At 37.1% G+C, this 14,307-nt stretch overlaps 1 protein-coding gene across 2 annotated transcripts in view; it reads right to left on the bottom strand.

Annotated features, from left to right (window-relative positions):
* Positions 1–14,307, bottom strand: part of BRINP3 (BMP/retinoic acid inducible neural specific 3) — a 297,673-nt gene that overhangs the window by 60,445 nt on the left and 222,921 nt on the right. For both annotated transcript variants that reach the window (XM_034409600.3, XM_034409601.3), the window contains exons 5-6: positions 10,506–10,611; positions 5,067–5,303 (exon numbers count right to left, since the gene is read on the bottom strand). In XM_034409600.3, the coding sequence (XP_034265491.1) occupies positions 5,067–5,303; positions 10,506–10,611 (343 nt within the window). The remainder of the gene's footprint in view (positions 1–5,066; positions 5,304–10,505; positions 10,612–14,307) is intronic.

The following is a 14,307-nucleotide window of genomic DNA, read 5'->3' as shown; positions in this document are numbered from 1 at the left end:
GGAAGGAAGGATATGGCCATAAAAATACAGATTACTAGCTGGATACATTAATGCAGATTCACAGAATTAAGTATGGGATTTAAAACAGTATTTTTTATGTTTGGTACTAAGTTTTAGAAGACCTTCCCAATACCTACATTAATCTGACTGAAAGTCAAATTTGCAGAAAGATGAATGGCAGGACAGCCATCAGATTTAAATTAAATGTTGCATAAGGTAAAAAGTGGAGCTGGGAGAGAGCATGGAAAGTCAATGTCAACTCAGTGATCAGTGTGTCTTTTTGCAGGTTGCCACATTTGAACAACGGGATACCTTAGGTCAGGGGTGTCAAACTCAAGGTCTACGGGCCACAGCTGGCCCACACGGTGCTTAAATCTGGCTAAGGGGCCAGCCTGGAAATAGCAAAGGACCAGACTGCAGTACCTCTGGCAGCCGAAATGGGGCACAGGGGGGGCTGCACATGGTCCCCCCGTGCCCCATTTTGGCCGGAGGATGCTGCAGGGAGGCCATCCAGGCTGAAAACAGATTGGCTGGATTGTCCTTCCATTTTGGCTGGAAGGGTGCTGCAGGAGGCATCAATTCCTTCTCCCCATCCTGGCTGGCCCATGGAGGAGAACTATGCTGATCCGGCCCTCGAAGAAATCCAGTTTGGCACCCCTGCCTTAGGATCTCTCACTGAAGAATATTATTTGATACTAGTAGAACAATTTAGTATTAAGGAGATATAGAGCCAGTTAAGAGACTTGGCCACCGTCTACAGGATGCCCATGATAGCAATCTACAGTTAATCCTATCTCAAAAGTTGCGCTGCAATTTCTCTTTAGAAATGAAAAAAAAAAAAGTATATTTAAAATGTGAGTATTTTAACAATGTTACAGTGGGGTTTTCTTATTGAGAATTCCAATCACTTGATGCTATTACCCTTTGCTAACTTCCATTGCCTTTAGCATTCCACTCCCACTGTGATGGTTTATTCTAAGGAGATTGTTGTTATTTTATTTTGCAGAGGGATCTCCAAGTATAGGTTTTTTTTAAAAAATTTTTTTTGAAAAGCTCATGGCTTCCTCAAATTTGCTGACATTTCTGTCTTGCATAGGTGCTGCTGTTTGTCTACCTGAGCAGTGGCATTAAAAAAACCAACAACCTAATATTCAAATGTATAGAACTTAGATGTACGGAGAAAGGATATTAAATGTGACAGTTTTCAAATACCTGAGAGTGTTTTTATCAAGTAGCATTTGGATGAAATGGCTTACTCCCACTCCACACTCTATTGTTCCTTTATTATTATTAGTTCCTTTCTAGAAAATTAAGAGCTTTAATTCATCCACATTCCTTGAGATGCTAATGAGGCATGCTAATTTAGGGTGAGCAGCATCAGTGTGGATTTTTGATCAAACAGCTGTTAATTTTGCAAGGGAAGTTACTAAATCCGAAGGCTACAAGATATGGCTGTGTGTAGAAGATAACAATAAGAAGCAAGCAGATGGATCTGTGCAAACATTCTAAAAGAGCTCCGATTTCAGTTCACTGAAGTGGGAAAGAATAATTTGCATTTTTCAAAGGAATAGGGAAGACAGGGATTTAATTATACTAGAAAATGAGTTCCTGGTGAGAATGGGAGAAAGAAGGCCAAACTAATTTGAAATTTATTATCTGGCTTTTTCAGAGTTGCTTGTTGATTTCCATTTTTGTTATGCATATGGGTATGAGTGATCAATGTTTGAAGAAATAGTTTGTGGTTCCAATGTACAATGTATATGTATATGCACAATGTATTTGGTTTTTTCCTCTCTTCCCTTTAGAAGCCCAAATGCATCACATTTGGTATGCATTTGAAATGTCTTACTACCTGTAACTAATATTATAAATCTTAGCTGTATTTTCTACCTTTTAGTTTAACTTCAAATACCCTCACAAGCAAGCAGTTCAAACCTCTGGAAAGGGAAGTCACTATTTTTCCCCACTTGGCAATGGATTAGATGACAAGGAAAACAATGGAGAGTGTTGCCCCCCCCCTTTTTTTTTCTTTTAATACATTCATTCATGATTTTGCTCTGCCCGTGTGTGACATCAGGGGAGGGAGGGAGGGAGGGAGGGAGGAAGGAAGGAAGGAGGAAATTTTATCTTTCTTCACTAGAGCACAATTCACAAAATCAAGGATTTGTTATGTATTTTCGGGCTTATACACAAACAAATATGTGGTTCATGGTTATTATCTGCCACCCTCTCAATAGTCAGCACCAATTCAAGCAAAACTATGCAAGCCAGACAGTCTGGCAGAATATGTGAGGAAGATCTTGTGGTACAGCAATACCCATATCAGTGCTATTTTTGGAAAGTGCTCCTTCCAAAAGATGGCCTTTCATGTTATTGCTCAAATCATAACCAGGACTTAAACATTCCTTACAGATCCATCCATCCATCCATCCATCCATCCATCCATCTCTAGAACCTGATAGAAAAATAAAGCAAAGTAAATCACATAAAAAATCAATAGAGTTCCAGCATCATACATAGTTTTCCACAGTGGCCCTGATCCTTATCAACCAATTTTAAACTGTATTTTTATTTCATTTATCAGAAATCTGATGTAACATATTACATCTAGGAAAAATACATAATATAGAATTTCACATAATTTAATTTCAGGATATATATCTCCAAAACATGTACGTAGATAAGACTTACCAAATTTGGAACCCTCTAGATAAATTCAGTTACAATTCTCATCATCTCCAAATAAGGTGGTCATTGGCTTATTGATTGGGGATGATGGAATTGTAATCTATTTCATCTAGTTGGTATGTGCATGAGAAAGACTAGTTGGTATGTGCATGAGAAAGAGAAAGATTTAAATTCCTCTCATTTATGCAAGAGATATCACCTGAGGAACACTTAATCTTCCTGTTCTAAATATTTGAGAACTTTCTTACACATTTCTTTAGAAACCCACATATACAATAACAAATCACAAAACACAGATCTCCTCAGTGTAATTGATCTAACAAAATCTATCTTGTTCTGCCAACTTCCCTTTGAATCCTTGATGAGAGTGCAAAACAGGCTATGGAAAGCTTGATTTCAAAATATATCTCATAATCATAAAGGTCACAATAGCCAAATGCAATTAAGCTTTCATGATATTTAAAGGTTTGCTCCCCTCAAGATACTAGTCTGAAAAGGGCAAAATGGCAATAGCAGGTAGAGACCTCCTTCAGGAGATAACTGGTATGGGCGAGTCAGTCATAAGTGATAACTGAAGAAAGTTAAATCCTCATATGGATCTTTGCTGCCATCAGACTGTATTTCTACAAGGTGTTCAGATCTGTCTTTACTTCATTTTGATAGGATTCTAATAGTGGAATCACTTTTCTTTTTATAGGTAAAAAGATCATCAAAACAACTGTGACATCCTGGTAAAAAGTGAATATGGGATGAAGGCCATTTCATGCTAAATTGGAAATGGTGTTGGTTGGAGTTTCCTGCAAATTTCTAACTGACCCTATAATACAAAACCCATCTCAATTGTGCAGGAATTATGGACATATTAATCAGTAATCTGCTTCTTCAGAAGATTATTTTGAAACCAATTAGGAGTATGAACACAGGTACACACAAACACATACACATTCCCTAATGCACAGAGCTTTTATAGAGAACTCCTCAAAACTTTCTGCTAACTATCTCTATTTCTGCTGCATAGTCATTGCTTCTTTCATTGGTTATTCCTCAATTTACCAGCATTGCTTTAACGCAAGACTGCAACTTTGCTCAAGGTAGCAAAGGTTTTTTTTTTTTTTTTTGCCCATGATTCTTGCTCTGAGAAATAGAAACTTCACTTCTGGAAGTTTGTTTAGGGTTTGTGTTGCAATGCATTGTGGTTGAATCTCCTAAATCTGCTCCCAATTCAGAAAGCTCAAACTGCTCAAGGAGCTGCTGATACAGTTTTACAGAGGAATTATTGAGTCTGTCATCTGCACCTCTATAACTGTCTGGTTTGGTTCTGCAACCCAACAAGACAGACACAGACTTCAGAGGATAATTAGAACTGCAGAAAAAACAATTGCTACCAACCTGCCTTCCATTGAGGACCTGTATACTGCATGAGTCAAAAAGAGGGCTGTAAAAATATTTACAGACCCCTCACATCCTGGACATAAACTGTTTCAACTCCTACCCTCAAAACAACACTATAGAGCACTGCACACCAGAACAACTAGACTCAAGAACAGTTTTTTCCTGAATGCCATCACTTTGCTAAACAAATAATTCCCTCAACACTGTCAAACTAGTCACTAAGGCTGCATTACTATTAATCTTCTCATCGTTCCTATTACTCATCTCCTCCCACTTATGGCTGTATGACTGTAACCTTGTTGCTGGCATCCTTAAGATTTATATTGACTGATTCCCTATGACTATTATTAAGTGTTGTACCTTATGATTTTTGATGAATGTATCTTTTCTTTTATGTACACCGAGAGCGTATGCACCAAGACAAATTTCTTGTGTGTCCAATCACACTTGGCCAATAAAGAATTCTGTCCATATAAATTTAAGGAGTAGTGTAATGCTTCTATAGACTTTAAAGGAGGGCCTCACATGCTCTCCTTAGTCTATCCTTGAAAGTCTTTGTGTAATTCTTGCACTATTCCCTTGAACTTTGGATGCTTAGTTTAGTTCTTCCTACTACTTTATTTCCACCTCTTATAAGCATTTTTATAACAGAATAAGTGATGCTAATCAGCTTTGCAGAGTATCACTCTCCAAGTTTTAGTGTAGGATTTATGGAAATGCCTAACAAAATAGAATGACAACCCACATATCAAATAAAGGCATATTTGGCCAGCCAAGAATGTCCTCAAAAATGGAGCCAAACAAAATAGTTCTTACACACACGCTCAACTGAGATTTGCTGCATCCTTATTCATAACTACTAATGAATGCAATGCACAGAATCCACCATTCCATACATCATTTCTGGTTGCAGAGTAATAATGATGTCATTATAGAATCACAGGACAATGATGAAAATGATATATACTATGTTGAAAACATCACACCTGAATCTTCGAAATCACTATTGTAAGTATTCCATGTCTCACTGATGCGTAGCAGGCTCTCTTCCATAGCTTGAATATCCATATATGGACAGTTGCATTCTGGGAATTTGGACCCACACTGACACCAACAATCGTTGTCCTTGCAGATAAATTCTCCCTCTGAATTGCATGCAATGTAGCTCAGAGCTGCCTGCACAAACCTCTCTTGCAAATATTCGGGCAGGATAAGCTGAAGACCTTAATGGAAGAGGAAGAGAAGGAGAACAAGAAACAATTTATCTTAAAAAGTGAGATAGTTTTCTCAGAGCTTAACCAATTCTTTAGATTTAATTCTATCTACAATCAACATGTCCATAGAAGATGTTAGGTAACAGATTTAAAGGCAATCAAACAACTAACATATATAATTTTTTTATGACTTGTGACAAAGTCAAAGCCTCCTGGGGAAGAGAAGCATTTTTGCAATTGATTGCTAGAGGGGAACCTGGCAACTGGTTTTTAGTGAATCTATTGAAAAATGGCTCTACTAGGAAGAAAAATTATTCTCCACTTTTAAACACATAAAACCTATAGGGAGTCTTTTAAACAACATTAAACCTATGTACCAGTGGTGGCTTGCCCCCGGTTCGCACCAGTTCTATAGAACTGGTAGTAAAACCGGTGAGAGGCTCTGTCCACCGACCCCGACGTCATCAAAATGCTTCTGCGCATGCGAACCGGTAATAAAGGTAAGTAGAACCCACTCCTGCTATGTACCAAACAAAACTTCCTTAAGTAGCTTTATGTTACAGATTACTGACAATAGTGCAAGGTTCACTTCAAATCATTGTATTTGAAGTGTGAATTCCGCCCATGTTTATATTATTGATAAAATTACTTTTTAAAAAAATCTGCAGAACTATTTTGTTCAGGAATGATGCTCTTTTATTCATATTCCTATTGTTAATTCAAATGTAGCTTTTGATCAAGTTTCTTGAAAATCATTTCTGATCCACAGCATGGAAGATGTTTCCTCAGAATAATACGATGATGCTGGGGAGTTTATAGAACAATAGTAATTAATAAATATCAAAACCTATACATCAGGAATTCTACTTTTCAGTAGCATGGGAGTAGACTCAAGGAATCTCTTCCCACAAAAATGATTTGGTACCTGTGTGAAGGAGCATCCCTAATCCCAAGACTAAACGGAGGAAAAGAATGATCAAATCATTTTTGTTGTAGCCATACAGTATATGTTTCACTTAGCTATCCAATTTTAGGAAAGACTCACTAGAGAACTTCTCTTTCGTGAAGACTGTCAAAAAAGGAAATAGATTTTTGATATTGCTTTGACTGTGGAAAATGCCCCCCCCCTTGGGTTTTGGCATCTAGGTACTTGCAGCAAAATTGATCACTGCAGTTAATAAACATTTTGGAACATTGTGAGAAGGCCCGGTATGTAGCCTATGCCAGGGATTTAATTATTTATATCCCACCTTTATCACTTTTATAAATAACTTAAGGCAAGATGCACATACACAAAAGCCAACTGGATGGCTTTGGGCCAGTCACTCTCCTTCAGTCCACCCACTTCATTAGTTTGTTGTGGGGAAAATTGGATGAGGAAGAAGCATTAGATATCTCACTACCTTGAGTTATTTACCAAGTAATAAAAGACGGATACAAACAATCTAATAAATTCATAGTGATTAAGAAATGTAGCTCATGGCAGACAATTTCAAAATAGAGCCAGAATATACCTGGGCATAATATTATACTATGACATTATTCTAAATTCAGGGTTATCATATGAAAAAAAACATTGTTATATGTATTCTTATGGATTGCACCTCATATTTTGTCTTCTCTACATATTTCAATCGAAAAGGAAAGTTTGGCAAACCTGGCCTTATGATTTCTATCCTATTCTTATATTTCTCTGAATGTTAAGGTTATTCACACAGTTTCCATCCCTGCCTACTCTGTGCAAGCATTACATGGAAATCAGGCAAAGGAAGCTCAAGTTTTGAATGATAAGTTGGTCAATGAATAAGTCCACTTGGACATGGGTACTATGCTTTATTGAAGGCTGACCCATCCAAAGAGACAGCAGACATGACTGCCAGGACAACAAAAAGCTAGAAGCACTTTGCTGATTTGAAAAACAGATGTTTAAGAATCTCGTCATACTTAATGGGTTCTAAACACAATATTCATTATTTGTTGTCTGAATATAGTTTTGTTGATCTTTGGAACGCTAATACAGCAATATATTTTGGCCCCGAAACAGGTTCATATTCTAATTCTTTTAACTCCTTCAAAACCATTATTTCTAATTATAATAATGCAACATAGCTGAATGGGTAGAAATAATTGTATATGGTTTTTCTCACATATACCTCTCAGTTTCCAGGCCAAAAAACAAGAAGGAGTGGTTGGACACTATTTGACAGAATCCAATGTAAATTGCACAAGATTTGGTCATAGTGTTTAAAACTTTTTTTAGACTGGAACAAGCCAGTCTACTTACTCTTAGTGGATTGAGAGTGACATGAAAAAGCAACCATTTTTTATGTTTACATGCTTATTACATTCTTGTTTTTGTTGACATAGTTTGCAAATGTTTGTAGTGCATCTTGACCAAAGACCAAACAAATTAATGTATGAATTTTGGAGAAAGATGACTTGCTGAAAGATATATAATAAATATGCAATATTACACAGTACAATAAAATGTCTATTTAAAGGTATTGCCAGAAAAATATGAAAATAAACTTTGCGTTACTTTCACAAAATTTCGCAAAATACATTAAAATTGTTGTTTGTCAAGGCAATGATGACTATGATGTGAATTTTAAAAGACTGTTGTATATGTGACCATTTTGACATTAGAATTACAGTACAAAACAAGACTACGACTGATATAATATTTTTTTAAGCATTTTACTGATAAATATTACGTCGAGCATAGTGAGAACAACATCTCAACAGCAAATAACTTCAATAAACACAATGGAGATATGAGTCCCAAAGAAAATGACAGGATCATCTACCGAAGTGTAATGCCCTAAAATATCAGGCATACAGTCGGATATTCAAAATTGGCTGTCCTATTCAGGGGTGGGTTCTACTTACCTTTACTACCGATTCGCAATGGGAACGTGTGTGCACTTCTGCGCATGCACAGATCATCAGCCTCCCGCCCAATGGTGAAATCCAAATATTTTTACTACCAGTTCTGTGGGCGTGGCTTGGTGGGCGTGGTGTGGTGTGGCTTGGTGGGCGTGGCAGGGGAAGGATACTGCAAAATCCCCATTCCCTCTCCACTCCTGGGGAAAGGATATTGCAAAATCTCCATTCCCACCCCACTCTGGAGCCAGCCAGAGGTGGTATTTACCAGTTTTCCGAACTACTCAAATTTTCCACTACCGGTTCTCCAGAACCTGTCAGAACCTGCTGGATTTCACCCCTGCTCCCGCCACTTTTACTACTGGTTCTAAAGAATCGGACAGAACCAGGAGCAAACCACCACTGGTCCTATTTCATGAGAAGAAAAGGGGAAATTTTGTGTTTCATCCATCAATTCAAACAAAAAATAGTTCCCACTGTCTATCCCAAGAGCTGGAAAATAAATTTCACATAAACCATATTTGGAACCCACTAAAAGTTCAACTAGCAGCTCACCATCTCTATTAGAAACCTATGCATATTGCTGCATTCTGGAGAAAGCATTATTTCATGTTTTACAGCAGACCTCATATGGTAGTAACTGATTGGCAGTGGCCTTCCTGACATCTTTTGTACATACTAAATAGTTCCCCCCCCCCCAAAAAAATAACAACAACAACAAAAATCCTCTGTTCTGACCATGAATAACCTTAATGGATTTTCTTAATCATGTTGAGGTATAACACGGATGTCAAACTTGCTGTGTCATGTTGCCCTCACATGATGTATAGTGACGTTTTTTCCCTTTATGCAGCTGGGGTGGGCATGGCCTGCTCATGACGCATCCAGCCCATAGGCCACCAGTTTGAAACCTCTGATATATATCATTGTATGAATTAATCTTTTTCTAACATACATTGTTAATGCTATTCTCATTTCTTAGAATTCTAGTCCTCCGCATTTTCTCTTCTTAAATATATATTTAGGTGGAATTCACTGACAATCTGAGGAATATTGTTTTTTCTCTACTCTTATTGGAAACCTTTAATTTCCCTTGAAACACTTTTCCTGTATTTGCCTTGAAGTTGGAGACAATTCTACTGCCAAATTTCTATAAAACCCCTGAAGGAAACTCAAAGAATGTTAATAAGATTAACACAAAGTCTCCGGATTTTTAATATCATCATTGGTTCCCTAAGCACCAGACAAGCAAAAATGTATTAAAAGTAAGAGACAAACAATGATTCCCCAGCCCAATTTTTATTGTAATGTGCTGGAGGATTTTTTTCTCTCCTTCTAATTATATACTGTATTAGCTTGATGAAATTTCTAGCAGTGACTTCCATTGCAGGACTACATATTGTTGAATTAGCAACACTAGCATAGTCCTTGAATATAGATATGAAAAACATTCAATGGCCAGTGGTATTTTTCTTTGTGATATGTAGTTAGAATTTTTAGTCAGATTGAGCAATACTTTGCTTTTCAAGAAATTTTAACAATTTTAAATAGATTGCCATATATAACAAAGAAATAGTCCAGCTCAATGTATTAGAACTCCATTAGGATCCTGTAATCCCTTAATTTAGGGTAGAGTCACCCTGACTGAATTGAGATGCCCAAAAAGGGTTTGGATTAGGGTTAGACCCTACATGGAGTTTGCAGCAGGTATTTTTTTCCTTTGTGCTCTAGGTCAGTGGTCCCCAACCTTTTTATCGCCGCGGCCCGCTGAGCGCGCGCAGGGCTGGGGGCACGGCCCAGGAGCTTTTGCGCACGGCCCATTGCGCACGGCCCAGGAGCCTTTGCGCTGCAGCGTTCATGTCCCCCGGCCGCTGCGCGGCCCGGTGCCAGGTACTCCACGGCCCGGCACCGGTCCGCGGCCCGGGGGTTGGGGACCACTGCTCTAGGTGAGAGAAACATCTGCCGCTACCTAGGATTGAACTCTCAACCTTTTGAATGGAAGGCGAGCATCTTTACCACTAGGCCACCATGCTATTCATATCCAACACCCTGAATGTTTAGAATAATTCTATATATGAATTGGAGTACTATCAGATAGTATCCAAACTATATATTAAAGTAAAGAACATGGCTACAACAAATTTTTTGAACCTGATTTTTCCCCATATTTGAACAGAATCTTGATTTCTGTATACCTGCTGAAACCGTAGGGAAATGGAACATTTGAAATGATTCTCCACATGTACTCTTCAGGCATACTGTAAGTTTAATGACAATAGTCCTGTAAACATCTTCCTGTAAGAAGTTAACAAAATTCCGCCCACGTACCTTGCAACTGAATCTTATTTTCTGGACTCTGTACCAAAACAGAACTGACAGAATCTAGGTTGTCATAGTTACTGCAGCCAAGAGGACCAGTCCGGGTTTCTGTCACCTAGTGAGTAAAGGAATGGAAAACCATTTGTTGTATTATATAGAAAAGGCTAAATTTCCTTCCCAAAACATCTGGAACTTGAAGAAGTAGTGGTCATTGTAACCAATACACATGACATTATATTTCACCATGCAAACTTTCTTTCTTTCTTTCTTTTTTTTTTTTTTAGTGTAGTATTCATCAATAGAAGAGTATTTCTGGTAGTGCTCAATTTTCTACAGATTAGAAATCAGCAAACCCTTGGGAAGTCAATTTTTATAAACCTGGGAGAAGAAACAACCCTTCTCAATTTTTGTGGAACTAATAATATGGAAAATAGTATGTCATGGGAGATTCCTGAGAAAGAAAAATAAATGGATATTTATTTAGTCATTTGTGCATAGATGAAAAAAATAGGTATCAGAAAAACCCTGACAACATTCTGCTTAAAATTATATTGTTGATTTACAATAAACTAGCTTCAAGGAAAGGAATGGAAGGAAGAGAGGGTCAAACTTCTGGATATAATATTAATATTCAAACTGGAAGCACAGTTCTATGACTACTTTTTTATGTCATTTATAGGTTACTGATTCATCAATTACTATTCTTAAAGATGTGTATACCAATTTTTCTAGCATGCCAGAAGAGACTGAAGACTAAAATACTGCAGTTTGATTTTAATTTTTTAAAGAAAATCATTTACTGAAAAAAAAGAGGTCTTTTTTTTCTGTATATTTTAGAAACTCAACTTTTTTGAAATTTGGTATTAATCCTACTGGAAGGCTTTAAGTATGTGTTATAGACTTTATTTCAGATCATACTGAAATCAGCGAGATAAAGATTAACCAGGAATAATTTGCCTCAATCGCTATGACGGGATCCAAAACTCACTATTTTAATACAAATATTGGATATGATGGAGGATGAGTTAACCTAGGAAAAAAATAATATATTTCAAATTTGGCATAGATTCTGCCTCCTGTTGATTTGGGAAGTTTGAATTTGATAATTTTGTATTTGACCAACTTTTCCCTAGCTGGTTAGATAAAGAATCTTTTAATCAATTTCCATTGATTAAAAAGTGAATCTACTTGCAAAAATCTGTCGTCTCCCCATCCCTGCACTTTTAGGGAAATTCTGTATTTTACCTATAATTAAATTTATTTTGGCTAAGAACAGGTACAGCCCACAGTAATAAAGGTTAAGATGTGTTTATTAATTTTGAACAATGATGTGAGTGATCCTTATCACATATAGGCCAGGAGTGGGCTTCAAAAATTTTAGCAAGGGGTTCTCTGCCCAGTTGCTGGGTGGGGTGGCCTAGTTGGCCTCCTGCACCATGATGGGGGGGACGGGACATTTTTGCCCTCCCCGGGCTCTGGAGGCTTTCCTCGAGCCTCTGGGAGGGCAAAAACGGCCTCCCCATGTTCCAGAGTCCCTCTGGAGGGCTGAACATCTGGTAGGCCCATTTTTCGCCCTCCCCGAGCCTCCGCACATGCTCTGCACTTACCTGCATCCAAAACAGGCTGTGTGGGGACTCCTGGGAGGGGTGTGGTGGGGCCAATCAGGAGTGGGATTTGGGGGTTCTCTGAACTGCAAAGAAACTTAGCCAGAGGTTCTCCTGAACCCCTGAGAACCCCCAGCAGCCCACCCCTGATATAGGCTCCCAAAACATTGTTTGCATACTTGTTTTAAAATATTTTAAAATTATACAAGGTATGATGTGTACAAAGTACATAGAATTTTACATAAGACAATTAAAAGTTTAGATTGAGCAGGTTAAGCATCATAAATTACTTTGTCCAAATGTTTGTATATGTGTAATTCTGTTTTGAATTTATAGGTTCTCCTTTAAATTTATCTTTAACACTTGTTATTAATCAGGAGGGGGGCTGTAAGCAGATTGACAGATTTTTCTCAACATGAAATACTGGTCTAAAAAGCAGAACAATTTAATTATACACAGGTGGCATCAAGCATGTCAAAGAAAATAACTTTTCTCCATCCCACCTTTCTTCTTCTTTGATTGTTTTGGAAGTCTCTAAATGAAAAGAGTCTAACTACTTTTAGACAAGCAGATTTAGACAAACGGATTGAGGGGGGAAAAAAGGAAAAAGATAGTGTTGAAATAGTCTGTCTTTAAGGAGCTATATCAAATTGCCAGCTGAAAAATATAAGGACACCTGCAACTTTCAAAGAAGCATGATGAATATTCTATAGCATACAGTTTATGTCTCTTTATTAAATATGTGTAGCTACAGGCGATTACCTCCATTAACATATATTTCAAAGAAACATTGGTAAGGCTAAGGGGGATCATCAACAGTTCATATAAACTAAAAGGTTTTCTAAACTGGTGTGCCATACTTCCTCTGTTCATATCAAGGAGAAAGATGGCATTTGGGAACAAAAGTCATTTCAATTTGGTTATTGTTAATATGTTTAAGAGAGTTGTTCCTCATCAAAACTAACAAATGAATAATACTTAAGCTAGTTGCTGGAAGATCCCTAGGTTTTTATGAAAAAAGATTGAAAATTACAACATTAGAATAATCAGCAATTCATTATTAGCTTCCCACCCCCCCATTAAAGCGAAGGCATTTTGCTTCTATATATATATGAGAAAAATAACATTTCTGGTGTGTAGAGCTCCAAGTTTGAACATTATACTCATTCAGTTTCTCCAACCTGGTATCTACCATTATGATGGGCAGAACTCTCCAAACTAAGAAATCAAAAGGCAGTGCTGAAATATATTTTAACATTTTGTGCACATAGCTACTCTTCTTTGCCTCCAACCTTGTTACAAAGGAGACTGAAAACATTTGCTTTTATTTGCAACTAGCTGCAATTTGTCAATAATGCCCTACATGGGAATTGTGATTAATTTTAATGCTGATGTATTATTTCCCCAAGCCAAGATAAGGCATCACAAGCTGAAATGAGCCAAATTGAAGACTAAGCATTTCTTTATTTTTTTTTAGATTAACACAGATAACAATTTGTTGATTGAGAAAGAGTAAACAGTGGAAAGGAGTGACAGAAAGGCATGAGGTGAATCTCATTAATTTTGCACTAAATCTATTTAATCATATGTCCAAATTCAGCCAAAGTCTGATGATTCTTCTTGCATATCTTAAATAAATAAATCAATATTTAATATATCAGTGAACAATGCCTTGATACTTTGCTGTCATAGAAAAGAAGTGATATCACTCGTGCAAATATAATTAAAAATGTTTGAATATCATGTTTTTCTGTTTTTACAAAAGAAACAAATCACATATAACAGTCTTGACCAAGCCAATGAATTTGCTTTGCTGATTAAAGCCAAATATTCATATACAACAACGCTTAGTATTTAACAGAAAAGCTAGTCAAAAACTTCTGGGAATGATGGCAATCGTCACTTTTGGATTTATCTGTTGATTGTGTTGGATTAATTGAAACTTTAGTTTGATCCCGCAAGGAGGGTCACAGAAATATCCCTCACACATTTTCATACAAGAGTCATTTGGTTTTAATGCACTATGAATGCATAATGTTGCTTTATAATGAAGATGTACGGGAGCACATTTACAGTTTCCATTTATTCTCATTATATCTTGTAACATCTGACGTAACTAAAGAATGATAACTAGGTTAACCATTAAATGCTATGTTTTTTTGTATGTTTATGTTTGTCCTTCATCTGGACATGAGGAGGAGGAGAAA

This window comes from Pantherophis guttatus, chromosome 3, assembly GCF_059756535.1.
Source record: "Pantherophis guttatus breed Tessera chromosome 3, ASM5975653v1, whole genome shotgun sequence".
NCBI classification, from domain to species: Eukaryota; Metazoa; Chordata; class Lepidosauria; order Squamata; family Colubridae; genus Pantherophis; species Pantherophis guttatus.
This window is presented reverse-complemented; position numbering and strand designations above follow the sequence as displayed.